The 18069-nt window shown below is 43.1% G+C and overlaps 1 protein-coding gene across 1 annotated transcript in view; it reads right to left on the bottom strand.

Annotated features, from left to right (window-relative positions):
* The window catches only part of phf21b (PHD finger protein 21B), a 197728-nt gene that overhangs the window by 40690 nt on the left and 138969 nt on the right, over positions 1 to 18069 (bottom strand). The window contains exon 6 of the mRNA XM_067999770.1: positions 3201 to 3545. Coding sequence (XP_067855871.1) covers positions 3201 to 3545 — 345 coding nt within the window. The remainder of the gene's footprint in view (positions 1 to 3200; positions 3546 to 18069) is intronic.

Raw genomic sequence — 18069 nt, 5'->3', positions numbered from 1 at the left:
TCCCTCTACGTCCATGCTTTCTCACCACTTGCCATTCATTCCATTTTCCACATTTCCCCTGCCTTCTTTCACTCTACCATTTTTTGCTCGGTCCAACCTTCATGCTCATCCCTCCCACCATATTTCGCTACCATAAATCAATGGATCTGATAATACATTGTCCGTTGCACACCATCCCACTTCTACAAAACCCAACAGCATCCACCCCTCTAATACCTAAACCCAAAGAGCACCCATCCCACTAGTGCCAAATCCCATAAAGCCTTCCATCTTCCCCGCTCTATACCCCCCCACCCCTGCACTATGACTATTCATTTTCCACCTACCAGCAACTGGAAAAACCTTCCTACCATTTTCCACTCTATCCTGGGCTAAGAAAGTATACATGCATTAAGAACCTTATAATAATAATCAAGGCCATTCACTTAGTTTTCATAGAAAAATGGTGAGTTACCAAATTTGATTCCTAAATCACTACTGTAAGACCCAAAATACCATGCAGTAAAAATGGAATTCACATTTCATCACTGTAAACATTGTCCACTGCATGTTATAATAACCTTGTTGTATCCTCCAACTGACTTTGAGAAATGCTATGGGAGATGCTCTTCTTTGGTTAAAAAAAGCCACTCAGAATGCATGACTGTCCACAGATCCGATCAAACACTTTAATAATGGATGTTGGGGAATGCAGCAGTACAGAATGAACAAGATGCACAGCTTATGAATCATCCAGGATTGTATGAGCAGAAATTTCCTCCAATTCAATATTGGGAAGACCTAACCCATTGTCTTCGGTCCCCGCCACAAACTCCGTTCCCTAGCCACCAACTCCATCCCTCTCCCTGGCCACTGTCTGAGGCTGAGCCAGACCGTTTGGAATCTTGGTGTCCAATTTGACCCCAAGATGAGCTTCTGGTCCCATATCCGCTCCATTACCAAGACCGCCTACTTCCACCTCCGTAACATTGCCTGTCTCTGCCCCTGCCTCAGCTCATCTGCTGCTGAAACTCTCATCCATACCTGTTACCTTTAGACTCGACTATTCCAATGCTCTCCTGGTCGGCCTCCCACCTTGCACCCACGGTAAACTTGAGCTTATCCAAAACTCTGCTGCCTGTATCGTAATTTGCATCAAGTCCCGTTCACCCATCAATTCTCTGCTCGCTGACCTACATTGGCTTTCAGTTCGGGAACGCCTCGATTTTAAAATTCTCATCCTTGTTTTCAAATCCCTCCATGGCCTCGCCCCTCCCTATGTCTGTAACGTCCTCCAGCCCAACAACCCTCCGAAATCTCTGCACTCCTCCAATTCTGGCCTCTTGCGCATCCCCAGATTTCATCGCTCCACCAATGACAGCCCTGCCATCAGCTGCCTAGGCCCTAAGCTCTGGCATTCCCTCTCTAAACTCCCTCCTCTCTTTCTCTCTCTCCTCCTTTCAGACGCTCCTTAAAACCTACATCTTTGACAAAGCTTTTGGTCACCTGTCCCAATATCTCCTTATGCGGCTCAGTGTCAAATTTTGTTTGATAATCGCTCCTGTGAAGCACCTTGGGATGTTTTACTACGTTAAAGGCGCTATATAAATACAAGTTTTTGCTGCTGTTGTTGATCAATGGGTTCCTTAAATGAAACTGTTGTCATGAATTCCGCACTACTGGAACAATTGTTTTTTATTCGTTCATGGGATGTGGGCGTCGCTGGCAAGGCCAGCATTTATTGCCCATCCCTAATTGCCCTTGAGAGGGTGGTGGTGAGCCGTACTCTTGAACCGCTGCAGTCCGTGTGGTGAAGGTTCTCCCACAGTGCTGTTAGGAAGGGAGTTCCAGGATTTTGACCCAGCAACAATGAAGGAACGGCGATATATTTCCAAGTCGGGATGGTGTGTGACTTGGAGGGGAACGTGCAGGTGGTGTTGTTCCCATATGCCTGCTGCCCTTGTCCTTCTAGGTGGTAGAGGTCGCGGATTTGGGAGGTGCTGTCGAAGAAGCCTTGGCGAATTGCTGCAGTGCATCCTGTGGATGGTACACGCTGCAGCCACAGTGCGCCGGTGGTGAAGGGAGTGAATGTTTAGGTTGGTGGATGGGGTGCCAATCAAGCGGGCTGCTTTATCTTGGATGGTGTCGAGCTTCTTGAGTGTTGTTGGAGCTGCACTCATCCAGGCAAGTGGAGAGTATTCCATCATACTCCTGACTTGTGCCTTGTAGATGGTGGAAAGGCTTTGTGGAGTCAGGAGGTGAGTCACTCGCCATAGAATACCCAGCCTCTGACCTGCTCTTGTAGCCACAGTATTTATGTGGCTGGTCCAGTTAAGTTTCTGGTCAATGGTGACCCCCAGGATGTTGATGGTGGGAGATTCGGCGATGGTAATGCCGTTGAATGTCAAGGGGAGGTGGTTAGATTCTCTCTTGTTGGAGATGGTCATTGCCTGCCACTTGTCTGGCACGAATGTTACTTGCCACTTATCAGCCCAAGCCTGGATGTTGTCCAGGTCTTGCTGCATGCTATTTATACAATCGTCAAAAAGTTTAAATTTCCTTCTCTTTAAAGATTTTGGCAATTTTAGTTCATTTCAATTCCACCCTTTCCTTCCCAATTCAATTATAGGGGTGGAGTCAAAATGCTGCCAACCCATTTCTAGCTATGACTGTCCTTGCAAGTTTCACTTTGTGACATCACCACCATCAGAAGCCATGGAAGGGAATATTAGACCAGAACAGGATACTAATGTGTTACTGTCCATTCTGTGGTGAGACAAGACATTGTGTTAAGAACTGTAGTGGTCAAGTTATCTGGACCAAGAAACTGCACGTTGCAAAGACAATGGTTATGAATTTCTGAATTAATTTACATGATGCAAATTCTCCATGTAGTTAAAGAGAGAGGGAAATCTACAAGAGGAAGGAGTACTTTTTTCAACATATTCCCGTACTCCAGTAAGAAAAATACACACTATTATTTTTATAGAAACTTCAACTTTATTGCACTCATGGAGAGCCTCTGGTAGAATCTCGCTTACTGTTAGGCTACTCCCGTGATATCACTGACGAGGACCATGCCGATACATTTTGGAGTGTCAAATGATTTTAAATTGGCCTGATAGCCACTTGGGAATCAATACCACTGACTGGGGATTCAGAAACTGTACCAGATGTTTATTTTCCCTTCATCAAACTTTTTCTTCAAAGTTGCTTCTTACCTTGTCTGTGCTGAGTAGAAGAGGTTGGACACTGATAGTGTCACTGGTCAGGGAGACTGTACTGCTGCTCATGGAACTGCCATTGTTGGGAGAGGCAGAGATGATCGCAAAAGCCACACCAGCACTGCTGATTGGTGTGGAGACCAACGGTGAGTCTGCAAAACTTTGTGTTTGGCCAGTTGGTGTCTGCACATGGTTGACAGTGTTGTTGGCAGTAGGAAGAGCTGGACTTGGGTTCTTGATGCTGACTAGAGTGGTCTTCTGAAGAGACTGAGGCTGACTGGAAATCTGGTCACGGCACAGAGTGACTGAGAGGCTGTCTGGAATCAGGGTCTTTGGCCTAACCTGCAGAAACAAGTAAATCATAAAACCATGAACCGTTAAAAATTTATTTCCTTAAACAGATGATGTGTCAATCATAGCACTGTGCTTCACTCAATCATAGTCTAGTCTTAACGAGTAGCCTAACAGCATGAACAACCCTTTACAAGAGTGCATGGGTTTTTTGGATATTTAAGGTATATGCTTAACAAAACAGAATCTCTAGGTACTGAAATCATAAAACTCTGAAATTGAACTCTAGCAGTAGTTATATTATTGGACAGAGTATTAATCAAGAAATAAGAGGAGCTCATAACAAAGATAATGCAATAATCGTGGGGGACTTTAATCTTCATATAGACTGGGCAAATCAAATTAGCAAAAGTAGTTTGGAGGACGAGTTCATGGAATGCATTCAAGACAGTTTCCTAGAACAATACATTGTGGAACCAACCAGAAAACTGGCTATTTTAGATTTTGTTTTGTGTAATTAGTAATCTCATAGTAAGAGATCCTCTGGGGAAGAGTGATCATAATATGATAGAATTTTACATTGAGTTCGAGAGTGACGTACTTAATTCCAAAATTAGAGTCTTCAACTTAAACAAAGCCAATTACATAGGTATGAGGGGTGAGTTGGCTAAGGTAGATTGGGAAATTAGATTAAAAAATGTGACGGTAGATAAGCTATGGTGAACATTTAAAGAGATATTTCATAATTCTCAACAAATATACATTCCGTTGAGAAATAAAAACTCTGTGGGAAAAGTGAACCATCCATGGCTAACTAAAGAAGTTAAGGATAGTATTAGATTAAAAGAAGAGGCTTATAATGTTGCCAAGAAGAGTAGTAAGCCTGAGGATTGGGGGAGTTTTAGAAACCAGCAAAGGATGGCCAAAAAATTGATAGAGGGAGAAAATAGAATATAAGAGTAAACTAGCAAGAAATATAAAAATAGATTGTAAGAGCCTCTACATGTATGTAAAAAGGAATAGAGTAGCAAAAGTAAACGTAGGTCCCTTAGAGGCAGAGACAGGAGGAATTACAATGGGGAATGAGGAAATGGCAGAGACGCTAAACAAATATTTTGTATCTGCCTTCACAGTAGAAGACACAAAAAAATACCAGAAATAGTGGGGAACCAAGGGTCTAATGAGAGTGAGGAACTTAAAGTAATTAATATTAGCAAAGAAAAAGTACTGGAAAAAATTAATGGGACTAAAAGCCAACAAATTCCCTGGACCTGATGGCCTATATCCTAGGGTTCTAAAAGAGGTGGCTGCAGAGATAGTGGATGCATTGGTTGTGATCTTCCAAAATTCCCTAGATTCTAGAACAGTCCCAGTAGATTGGAAGGTAGCAAATGTAGCACCCCTATTCAAGAAAGGAGGTAGAGAGAAAACAGGGATCTACAGGCCAGTTAGCCTGACATCAGTCGGCGGGAAAATGCTGTAATTCATAATTAAGGACATGATGATAGGGCACTGAGAAAATCACAATATGATTAGGCAGAGTCAACATGGTTTTATGAAAGGGAAATAGTGTTTGACAAATCTATTAGAGTTTTTCTGAGGATGTAACTAGCAGGGTAGATAAAGGGGAACCATAGAATATTTGGATTTTCAAAAGGCATTTGATAAGGTGCCACACGAAAGGTTGTTACACAAGATAAGGGCTCAGGGGGTTGGGGGTAATATATTAGCACGGACAGAAAACAGAGTAGGAATAAACGGGTCATTTTCAGGTTGGCAGGCTGTTACTGGTGGGGTGCCACAAGGATCAGTGCTGGGGCCTCAGCTATTTACAATCCCTATTAATGATTTAGATGAAGGGACCAAGTGTAATGTATCCAAGTTTGCTGACAATACAAAGCTACCTGGGAAAGTAAACTGTGAGGAGGACACCAAGAGTCTGCAAAGGGATATAGACAGGTTAAGTGAGTGGGCAAAAAGGTGGCAGATGGAGTACAATGTGGGGAAATGTGAGGTTATTCACTTTGGAAGGAAGAATAGAAAAATTGAATATTTTTTAAATGATGAGAGACTATTAAACGTTGATGTTCAGAGGGATTTGGTTGTCCTTGTACACAAAACACAGAAAGTTAACATACAGGTACAGCAAGCAATTAGGAAGGCAAATAGTATGTTAGCCTTTATGGAAAGGGGCTTGGAGTACAAGAGTAAGGAAGTCTTGCTGCAATTGTACACAGCTTTGGTGAGACCACACCTGGAGTACTATGTACAGTTTTGGTCTTGGATTAGAAGATTGTGGCCAGAGCCTCCGCAATTTCCACCCTTACTTCCCTCAGTGGAGAGTCATAGAGTTATACAGCACGGATAGAGGCCCTTCGGCCCATCGTGTCCGCGCCGGCCATCAAGCCCAGTCTAATCTAATCCCATATTCCAGCATTTGGTCCGTAGCCTTGTATGCTATGGATGCATCCCATCCGGACCAGATGACATTTCTACTTTGAGTACTGCCAATCTTTTAAGTACCTCCTCTTTATCGATTTTTATCCTATCCAATATCGCTACTACCTCCTCCTATACTGCTACAATGGCAGCATCCTCTTCTCTAGTGAAGACAGATGCTCAGTATTCATTTAATGCCTCAGCCAGGCCCTCTGCCACAAAACAAGATCTCCTTTTTTTTTCCTAATTGGTCCCACACCTCCTTTGACTACCCTTTTATATTTATATGTTTATAAAATACTTTTGGATTCCCTTTTATGTTAGCCACTAAGACATATGCAAGTATTTGGTTTCCTTTTGGCTTCCTAGTACTTTGTCTAAGCAGCTATTCTTCATGTGAGCTTTGACAAGGAATGCCAACAGGCAATTTTACCGTAGGAGACATCATGGTCGAAGATAGTCCTGTCTTCATCTGACAACCACACACACTCACTTTCAAGCAAAGGGTAAGTAAATAACAATTAGAAGTGGGAACCCTGGATTATTTTACCTATCCTTAGTCAAAAGATAGTGAGGCTATCCGTAGTGCCCCCATTGCTACCTGACTAAGATCAATGAATTTAACACAGACCAAACTTCAAATCTGGAACCCTTTTGGTCTGTATGGCTCAATAAAGCACCAGGGGTGGGGGTAGAGAAAAGAAAGGTTCCCGCTTTTCATTATCCATAGTCAAATTCTAAATGTGTTTTTTATACATGTGTTTAGAATTTCATTATAAATAAAAAGTGCACATTTTCTCCGCTAGTGGTTTCTATGCCTACTAAGTAATCAGAGGGACCACTTCTGGTTTATTTTTATGCCCATCAGAGTAAGGGGGATGCAAAAATAGTTACTTTTTCAAGCACTCCTTGTTCAGAAACTGCACAGCTACATGCAAAGTAAAACTGCCTGTTCACCACCCAAAAATATGCCCCATCTAATCTTGATAGGTCTGCACTACACAATGAATTTCTCCATTTCCCACAGCAGCTGTCCTTATTGAAAAAGATTGCCAATTTACTGACTATTTATTTATTTATTTATTTTTATTCGTTCATGGGATGTGGGCGGCGCTGGCGAGGCCGGCATTTATTGCCCATCCCTAATAGCCCTCGAAAAGGTGGTGGTGAGCCACCTTCTTGAACCGCTGCAGTCCGTGTGGTGAAGGTTCTCCCACAGTGCTGTTAGGAAGGGAGTTCCAGGATTTTGACCCAGCGACGATGAAGGAACGGCGATATATTTCCAAGTCGGGATGGTGTGTGACTTGGAGTGGAACGTGCTGGTGGTGTTGTTCCCATATCAAACAACAAGCAGTCTTGGGTCTGGGATAGCACCCACTTGGAACTAAGCATGCCAGGTCCAGCTACAAGTTAAAATTATTCCACAGAATAATGACTTGGACACATATTATCATTCCATCATTGTTACTGAGTCAAAAATCCTAGAATTCCCCACATCACATCATCACGAAAAACGAGCAATAACTTATAGAGGTAGAGAGGGGCAAGATCGTGAAGGCATTTAAATACTAGGATGAGAATTTTAAATTGGAGGCATGGGGAACCAGGAGACAATATAGGTCACCAGGAGACAATATAGGTCAGCAAGGACAAAGGTAATTGGTGAGCAGGACTTGTTGTGGGATAGAATACAGACGACAGAGTTTTGGATGAGTTTATGGAGGGTGGAGAGTGGGAGGCCAGCCAAGGTGACATTGGAATAGTCGAGTCTGAAGGTAACAGCCATGAATGAGGATTTCAGCAACAGATGGGGTGATGCGGGGGCATAGGCAGTCGATGTTATGGAGGTAAAAGTATGGAAGTAGTTGGTCTTTGTAATGGAGAGTATATGGGGTCTGAAGTGCAGCTCAGAGTCAAATAGAACCAGATTGTAAGTAAGATGGGCATGGATTTGGTCGGTGAGTTTTTTTAATGGGGACGGACACAAAACGGTAGGATTGGTAGGGGATGTGGGTCGTGAGGAATGGGAGTGGTCAAAGACAGCCTTGTCTGTGATAGACAACCATGGGAGTAGAGGCCACGAAAAATGGCAAGGTTGAGGGTCTGGCCGTGAGTTTGGATCGGAGAGTTTATATGGAGGGAGAGATTTAGGGAAAACAGGAGATCAATGAATTCAAAGGAGCCAAGGCAAGGGGAGCCGAGCTGAAGACTAAAATCACTGAGGATGAGGAGTCGCTCAGTGCAGAGACAGGATATCGCGGTGAGAAACTTTGGGTGGAGATTGAGTGAGGATTGTCGGCAGACAACTAGGATTGTAAAGGAGAGGGGTGGAACAAGGTGAGGTGCTCGAAGGAGAAAGTACCAGAGGAGAAGGGTGAAGAGACAGAGGTGTGATTTGGTGGTAACGGCTATGCTGCCACCGTGGCGCTTGGGTAGGGTAGGTAGTTGAAAGTATATCCTTAAAATTAGAGCTAGGCCATTCAGGGGTGATGTCAGAAAGCACTTCTTCACACAAGAGGTAGTGGAAATCTGGAACTCTCTTCCCCCAAAAAGCTGTTGAGGCTACGTCAATTGAAAATTTCAAAACTGAGATTTGATAGATTTTTGTTAGGCAAGGGTATTAAGGGTTACAGAACCAAGGCGGGTGGATGGAGTTAAGATACAGATCAGCCATGATTTAACTGAATGGCAGGATATACGAACATATGAATTAAGAGCAGGAGTAGGCCATTCGGCCCCTCGAGCCTACTCTGCCATTTGATAAAATCAGGGCTGATCTGATTGTGATCTCAACCCTGCTTTCCCATCTATCTACTATAACAAGAGAGTCAAAGGTTAATCAGGAATCTATCTAACTCAGCCTTAAAAATATTCAATGACCCTGCCTCCACCGCTCTCTGGGGAAGGGAGTTCCACAGACTCACGACCCTCTTGAGAAAAAAATTTCTCCTCATCTCAGTCTTAAATGGGAGACCTCTTACTTTTAAACTGTGGCCCCTTGTTCTAGTCTCTCCCACAAGGGGAAATATCCTCTCAGCATCTACCCCTTCAAGTCCCCGCAGGATCTTATATGTTTCAATAAGATCACCTCTCATTCTTCTAAACTCCAGTGTATACAGGCCCAACTTGTCCAACCTTTCCTCATAAGATAACCCCCTCATCCCAGGAATCAGTCGAGTGAACCTTCTCTGAACCGCCTCTAAAGCAATTATGTCCTTTCTTAAATAAGGAGACCAAAACTGCACACAGTATTCTAAATGTGGTCTCATCTATGCCCTGTACAACTGTAGCAAAAACATCTCTACTTTTATATTCCATTCCCCTTGCAATAAATGACAACATTCCATTTGCCTTCCTAATCACTTGCTGTACTTGCATACTAACTTTTTGTGATTCATGTACTAGGACACCCAGATCCCTCTATACCTGAGTTCGGCAATCTCTCTCCATTTAAATAATATACTGCTTTTCTATTCCTCCTGCCAAAGTGGACAAGTTCACATTTTCCCACATTATACTCCATCTGCCAAATTTTTGCCCATTCACTTAACCTATCTATATCCCTTTGCAGACTCCTTATGTCCTCTTCACAACTTACTTTCCTACCTATCTTTGTGTCATCAGCTATTTTAGCAACCGTACATTTGGTCTCTTCATCCAAGTCATTGATATAGATTGTAAATAGTTGAGGCCCAAGTTCTAATCCCTGTGGCACTCCACTCGTTACATCTTGCCAACCTGAAAATGACCCATTTATGCCTACTCTCTGTTTCCTATTAGTTAACCAATCCTTTATCCATGCTAATATGTTATCACCTACACCATGAGCTCCTATTTTGTGTAGTAGCCTTTGATGTGGCACCTTGTCAAAAGCCTTCTGGAAATCCAAGTACACCACATCCACAAGATCCCCTTTATCCACGTTGCTTGTTACTTCCTCAAAGAACTCTAATAAATTAGTCAAACACGATTTCCCTTTCTCAAAGCCATGTTGACTGCCTGATTGCATTGAGATTTTCTAAGTGCTCTGCTATAAACTCCTTAATAATAGATTCTAGCATTTTCCCTATGACAGATGTTAAGCTAACTGGCCTGTAGTTTCCTGCCTTCTGTCTCCCTCCTTTGAATAGAGGAGTTACATTCGCTATTTTCCCAATCTGATGGGACCCTTCCAGAATCTATGGAATTTTGGAAAATTAATACCAATGCATCTACTATGTCTGCAGCCACTTCTTTTAAGACCCTAGGATGAAGTCTGTCAGGACCTGGGGACTTGTCAGCTTTTAGTTCTAATATTTTTTTCAGAACCCTTTCCCTGGTGATTGTAAATGTTTTAAGTTCCTCCCTCCCTTTCACCTCTTGATTCACAATTATTTTTGGCATGTTATTTGTATCCTCTACAGTGAACTGGCACGAGGAGCTGAATTGCCTACTCCTGTTTCTGTGTTCCTAAATATTTTTTCTTTGTTCCGTCACGCAAGATCTAGAACTGAGACCTGAAGTGAAATGTGCGGACTGGCAGCAATGGGGTTGGGGGAAAAGAGAAGAGGAAAAGGAGTTCCTAAATTAGAAAAAGAAGGGAATTCAGAAATCCTCTTAGTGTGAGGATATAGAGTCTTAAGGTGTACAAAGAGTCTCCCTGCTGCATGCTGGGAAAGTCTGTACTATGCACATAATTATACTGCAGTACCCAAGGAATTGCACAAAGACAGACCTGTGGAGGACAAAAAAATAACTGCAAGCCCTGGCTTTTGAGCAAAGTTGATGCCTTGAAATAAAAACTTTAATGAAAGAACAAACAAATTTGCATTTATATAGCACATTTTCACATCCCAAAGTACTTTATATTCCAATTAATTACGCTTGAAGTGTAGTCACTGTTTCCAGGTAAGCAAATATGGCAGCCAATTTGTACATGGCAAGATCCCACAAAAAGCAAATGGATAAATGAGGAGTTACTGTTTTTTTGGTGGCACTGGTTGAGGGAAGAATATTGCTTCACTGGGAAAATTCCATGTTCTTCTTCGTAATATTTCCATGGAATCTTCAACGTTTACCTAATAGGCAGACATTGCCTCGCGTGGACAGCATCTCTAACAATACAGTCCTCCCTCAGTACTGCACTGGAGTGTTAGTGTAGATTATATGCTAAAATTCTGGATTAGGTCTTAAACTCACCATCTTTCGACTGAGAAGTGAGTGCTACCAACTAAATCAAGCTGACATTTCTATGGGTAAAATATTATTCTACGGGTACATGCATTAGCGTCACTGAGAAATGTGTCATTTTCTTATGTTTTTAAATTTTGTTTAAAATCTTATTTTGGCCATTAGAAAATTTCAATTGGAATAAAATGGAATAAAGGACGTGGAAATATCACTCAAGCTTATTACTTAGTTCACCTTCTGCTTCCTTTTACTAGGTTCCCCCGACTGGGTTTTCAGGATTAGTTGTTTTCGTGAGTCCCTTATAGTTTCTTATAGGTAGTTTTCTTGCCACTTTCCTGGTTTGTCATTCATATGTTCCTCACGTTTTCAGTTCTATTAACTTTGATCAATTTAAATGTTATAACATGGTATTACAGAATTTTTATTGGTGTTTTTAGCACAGAATGTGCTGTAAACTGTATATAATTCTGAGATTCTGTCCATTGTTCTGTGAAAACTGTAAACAAGTGGCCATTCTCACTCTCTCACACATACACACACAATCTTACTGTCATTTGGGAAAATTCTAAAACTAATCCAAGAAGCCTCAAGTGAAAGTTTCTATAATTTATGGCTTACATAAATTGGAAAGCCCGAAGGTAAGGAGAGCGAACCTGAAGGAGTTTGGGGGCGGAGCGCCGGAAAGGATAAAGAGCGAGGCCTCAATCGGAGGGCTCGAAGATAAGGAGAACAGACCTGAAGGAGTTTGGGGAGGAGCAGCGGAGTGACAGAGAGGATAAAGAGTGAGGTAAAAAATAAAACAAACCTAAAATGACGTCAGCACAAGGGAAGCAGCTGATTGGTGAGTAGCTGGTGAGTTTTTTTTAACCCTTTAGTTTATTTCTGTTAAGTTCAGCAGGTAATAAATAGAGGCATGCCAGGGCACCTCAGTCCCGTCGAATACACAACTTACGCCATGCGGGAACTCCAGGATGCTTCCTGTGTCCTGGACAACCACAGGTGCAGGAAGTGTCATCTGCTGGAGGAGCTCGAGCTCCGGGTTTCGGAGCTCGAGCAGCAGCTGTCGACACTGCAGTGCATCCGCAAGGCTGAGAGCTACGCGGATAGCACATTTCAGGAGGTGGTCACCCCGCAGCTTAAGAGAGTGCAGGCAGTGGGGGGACTGGGTGACTGCCAGACAGACAAGGAGGACCAGGCAGGTGGTGCAGGAGTCCGCTGAGTGCAACTCACTCTCTAACCAGAACGCTGGTGAGGGCAATGGTTCCTCTGGGGAGCACAGCCAGATTCAAGTCCACAGCATCACGGGTGGCTCAGCTGAACAGGGGAGGGGCGGGGGAGGAGGACGGTCAGGAAAGCAATAGTGATGGGGATTCAATAGCTAAGTGAACAGACAGGTGTTTCTGCAACCGCAGACGTGATTCCAGAATGATGTGTTGCCTCCTGGTGCCAGGGTCAAGAATGTCACTGAGTGGCAGCAGAACATTCTGAAGGGGGCGTGAACAGCCAGAGGCCTTGGTCCATATTGGTACCAACGACATAGGTCGAAAGAGGGATGAGGTCCTGCAGGTAGATTTGAGAGAGCTAGGAAAGAGCCTAATAAGCAGGACCCCAAAGGGTAGTAATCTCCGGATTACTCCCGGTGCCACGTGCCAGTGAGTATAGAAAGTCGAGGTTAGAGCAGATAAACGTATGGCTGGAGAGCTTAAGATTGCTGGGGCATTGGGACCTGTTCTGGGGGAGGTGGGACCTGTACAGGCCGGACGGGTTGCACCTCAACAAAGCTGGGACCAATGTCCTCGCAGGGAGGTTCACTAGTGCTGAGGGGGAGGGTTTAAACTAATTTGGCAGGGGGATGGGCACCAGGATTTAGCATTGGAAAGGAGAAATGAGGTGCACAAGGGATTGGGAGAAACATATAGCAATAGAGTAAGAAATAGTATGGTATTAGGTGGAATCAGACTGAGAGAGAATACAAGGAGGTCTAAGATGGGTTTACACACATGCACTGTAAACCTATGAAGCGTGGTAAATAAGGTTAGTGAGCTGCAGGTGCAAATAGCCACAAGGGAATATGATGTTGTGGCAATAACAGAGACCTGGCTCAAAAAAGGGCAGGATTGGGTACTAAATATTCCTGGATATAAAGGTGTTCAGGAAAGATAGGGAAGGAAAGAAAGGGGGGGGTGGGGGTAGCAGTATTGATTAAGGAGAATATTGCAGTGCTGGAGAGAGACGATGTCTTGGAACGATTAAGGACAGAATCTATTTGGTTAGAGTTAAGAAACAATTGAGATGCCATTACATTACTGGGTGTATTCTATAGGCCACTAACTAGTGGGAAGGATATAGAGGAGCAAATTTGCAGGGAAATTACAGAGAGGTGCAAAAGCCATAGAGTAATGATAATTGGGGACTTCAATTATCCTACTATAGACTGGGATAGTATTAGTGTAAAGGGCAGAGAGAGAGAGAGAAGAATTTTTGAATTGTGTTCAGGAGAACTTTCTTGATCAGTACATTTCCAGCCCAACAAGGAAGGAGGCATTGCTGGATCTGGTTCTGGGGAATGAGGTGGGTCAAGTGGAGCAAGTGTCAGCAGGGGAACATAAGGTTTAGATTAGCTATGGAAAAGGACAAGGAGCACTCTAGAGTAAAAATACTTAATCGGAGGGCCAATTTCAATGGGTTGAGAACTGATCTGGCCCGGGTAAATTGGAATCAAAGATTGGCAGGCAAAACTGTAATCAAACAATGGGCGGCCTTTAAAGAGGAGATGGGTTAGGTACAGTCTGGGTACATTCCCACATGAGGGATAGGAAGGGCAACCAAAGCCAGAGTTCCCTGGATGATGAAAGAGATAGAGAGTAAGATGAAGCAGAGAAAGGGGGCTTATGACAGATGTCAGATTGATAATACAAGTGAGAACCAGGCTGAATATAGAAAGTACAGAGGGGAAGTGAAAAAGAAAATAAGAGGGGCAAAGAGAGAGTATGAGAATAGACTGGCAAGTAACATAAAAGGGAATCCAAAAGTCTTCTATGGGAAAAAAATAGTAGATGGGTAGGGCCAATTAGGGACCAAAAAGGAAACCTGTGCATGAAGGCAGAGGGCATGGCTGAGGCACTAAATGAGTACTTTGCCTCTGTCTTTACCAAGGAAGAAAATGCTGCCAAAGTCACAGTAAAAGAGAAGGTAGTTAAGATACTGGATGGGCTAAAAAATTGATAAAGAGGATGAACTTGAAAGGCTGGCTGTATTTAAAGTATGTAAGTCACCAGGTTCAGATAGGATGCATCCTAGGTTGCTGAGGGAAGTAAGGGTGGAAATTGTGGAGGTACTGGCCGTAATCTTCCATTGTTCTTAGATACAAGGGCGGAGTCAGAGGACTGGAGAATTGCAAATGTTACACTTCAAAAAAAAGGGTGTAAGGATAAACCCAGCAAATACAGGCCAGACAGTTTAACCTTGGTGGTGGGGAAACTTTTAGAAACGATAATCCGGGACAAAATTAACAGTCACTTGGACAAGTGTGGATTAATTTGGGAAAGCCAGCACGGATTTGTTAAAGGCAAATCATGCTTAACTAACTTGATTGAGTTTTTTGAAGATGTAACAGAGAGGGTCGATGAGGACAATGCGGTTGATGTGGTGCATATGGACTTCCAAAAAGCATTTGATAAAGTGCCACATAATAGGCTTGTCAGCAAAGTTAAAGCCCATGGAATAAAAGGGGCAGTGGCAGAATGGATATGAAATTGGCAACGTGACAGGAAACAGAGAGTGGTGGTGAATGGTTGTTTCTCGGACTGGAAACCGAGAGTAGTAGTGAATGGTTGTTTTTCGGACTGGAGGAAGGTATACAGAGGTCTTCCCCAGGGGGCGGTACTAGGACCATTGTTTTCTTGTTATATATTAATGACTTGGACTAGGGTGTACAGGGCACAATTTCAACATTTGCAGATGATACAAAACTTGGAAGTGTAATGAACAGCGAGGAAGATAGTGATAAGCTTCAAGAGGACATAGACAGGCTGGTGGAATGAGTGGATAAGTGGCAGATGAAAGTTAATGCAGAGAAGGGCGAAGTGATACATTTTGGTAGGAAGAATGAGGAGAGACAATATAAACTGAAGGATACAATTCCAAAGGGGGTTCAGGAACAGAGAGACCTGGGGATATATGTGCACAAATTGTTGAAGGTGGCAGGGCAGGTTGAGAAAGTGGTTAAAAAAGCATACGGGATCCTGGGCTTTATAAATAGAGGCATAGAGTACTACAGCAAGGAAGTTATGAGGAACCTTTATAAAACACTGGTTCGGCCACAACTGGAGTATTGTGTCCAATTCTGGGCACCGTACTTTAGGAAGGATGAGAAGGCCTTAGAGAGGGTGCAGAAGAGATTTACTAGAATGGTTCCAGGGATGAAGGACTTCAGTTACGTGGATAGACTGAAGAAGCTGGGGTTGTTCTCCTTACAGCAGAGAAGGTTGAGAGGAGATTTGATAGAGGTGTTCAAAATCATGAGGGGTCGAGACAGCGTAGATAGAGAGAAACTGTTCCTATTGGCAGAAGGGTCATGAACCGGAGGACACAGATTTAAGGTGACATGAGGAAAAACTTTTTTATGCAGCAAGTGGTTATGATTTGGCATGCACTGCCTGAGGGGGTGGTGGAGGCAGATTCAATTGTGGCCTTTCAAAAGGGAATTGGGTAAGTACTTGAAGGGAAAAAATGTGCAAGGCTACGGGAAAAGGGCAGGAGAGTGGGACTAATTGGATTGCTCTTGTAGAGAGCCGGCACGGGCTTGTCGGGCCAAATGGCCTTCTCCTGTGCTGTAATCATTCTATGATTCGACATTCCACACAGCTCCACTTTTCCAGCAGTTTCAAAAGCCAAGATATACAGGTCTTAGAACAGTGCCACCGACCTAAGCAGAGAGAGAGGCAGAGATAGATTGTGTGTTTGTGTGAGAAAGAGAAACAGCAAGACCCCACAAGGACAGCAGTACTAGAGTGAGAGAGCACGAGTGTGATTGAGTGTGTGTATGAGACACAGAGAAACAGACAAGAAGTGTGTGTGTCAGTGCAAGAATGCATGAGAGAGAGAGGGAGGGGGAGACAGAGAGAAAGAAAAAAAAGACGGACAAAGCAAGAGAGTGTGAACTGTAGTGGCACGCTCATGGATATCAGACCTGCACCCCTTGACCCACTCCAGGCCTGTTCCCACCTGTTAGGCGCCTGCCCGTAGGTGAGATCTCTTGCTATCAACTAAGTTCCCAGCCTAAAGCTAACTTTAAGCATGTAAAGTAATTAAAATACTGTATTCACTGACTGTATAGACATACAGGTGCAAATACATTAAGTGGAATTTGCATTTAAAAATTTTCTTCACCAAGCAGCTACCTCAATCTTCCTAGATCTCCATAGTGCTACCAGATGATATTAACCGAACATCTCATAGTGCTGCCATATCCAGGACCTCCTCCGCATCCTGACAAACAAGGGGGCATTCCCCCGCTACTCCCAGACCCCAAGAATCGTCCAGTAATTAAAACCCCAATGCTTTAAAGGCCTATTTTTGGGTGCAAAGGAAAATCAACCAGTCTCTCTTTCATATTCTCTCTTAGCCCTTCTACTTTTGTTTTTTGCTTCTCTTCTGAGCTCTTGGTATTTCTACTGTTTTTCTTCTCTGTTGAAAGCCTTGATTTCATCGTATGCTCCTTTCTTAGCCTCATTTTTTTCATCTAACCTCCTTATTAATTCATAGAATCTTTACTCCTGGAGAGAATTTCTTCGGTGAATATCTATGCAACCTAGTTAAGTATTTCTCACTGCTTATTTGGCTTTATCTGCAAACTTTCTCATACAATTAATCTGAGCTAGATCCATTCCATTCCTCTAAAATTTGCTTCTGTCCACTCCACATCTTGGTTTTTTTACTTTATTTTCCTCTATATTCTGACTGTAAAACTAATTATGTTACGATCACTGGCCCCTAAATGTTCTCTCGGCTTCAGGTCACTTAATTATCCCCATTAATTACCTCATAACAAAATCTCAATACTGCATCTTTCTTCATTGCATTTGTAACATACTAATTTAGAAAACAGCCCTGAATGCATGCTATGAACTCTCCTCCTCCTCTCTTCCATTTTGACGTATAATGGACATCTGATGTGAGACAGAGAGGAAGTGCGTTCATCACAAATTCGTATATCATAAGCTAGCCAATTGTCCCGTGGTGCTGATCACAGCGAGTCAGAGGACACTTTGTATTACAACAAGGGTGTTTTGCCATGTAACAAACTGCATTATCAGGGCCATTGATTTACAGTGATTGAACAAGTAAAACTCTCTCTTTGGCATTTTATTGGACAGCATTCTGGGAGTGTTATCTGCATTTTCGGGGTTGAATTACATGCGCATGCATAAAATCTGTACAAGTGACCTTGATGATCGTTATATGTTGTTTCAACTATGTACCTAATTTTTTTTTAAAAGGGCAAGAATGTGCAGCAAAATGGTAGGGGAAGATGTTCTAACTTGCAAGTAGGAAACAGGTAATAGTATTGGGACGTTTGGAGAGAATTGTGGGATTTGGAAAGACTGAGGGTAGTCCCGAGGTTAGGTAGCATGGGGAGGGGGCAGGGGTCTAGATTTGGTAGAAGTCAAATGGGGTGGTGGAATGTGGCACGAATTTGGTGGTGATGTTAAGATTTTGCATGAGTGGTGAGGTCATGTTTGGAGGTCTTAGGGTTTGAGAGTGCTCAGGGAGGGAGGGAGGGAATCAGGCCATCAGGTCTCATTTGTCTTGACAGTAGCCCTGTTTATATGGAAATATCAACAGAAACATTAACAAATAAATGCCTGCAGTTACTTGATGGATGCTATTTCACAATAATGCAGGCTATAACTTTATTGCATGGGATAAAGAAATTGTAACTATTTTCAGTGATTGCCTGGATACG

The sequence above is a fragment of the Heptranchias perlo genome, chromosome 18 (assembly GCF_035084215.1).
Source record: "Heptranchias perlo isolate sHepPer1 chromosome 18, sHepPer1.hap1, whole genome shotgun sequence".
Classification (NCBI taxonomy): domain Eukaryota; kingdom Metazoa; phylum Chordata; class Chondrichthyes; order Hexanchiformes; family Hexanchidae; genus Heptranchias; species Heptranchias perlo.
This window is presented reverse-complemented; position numbering and strand designations above follow the sequence as displayed.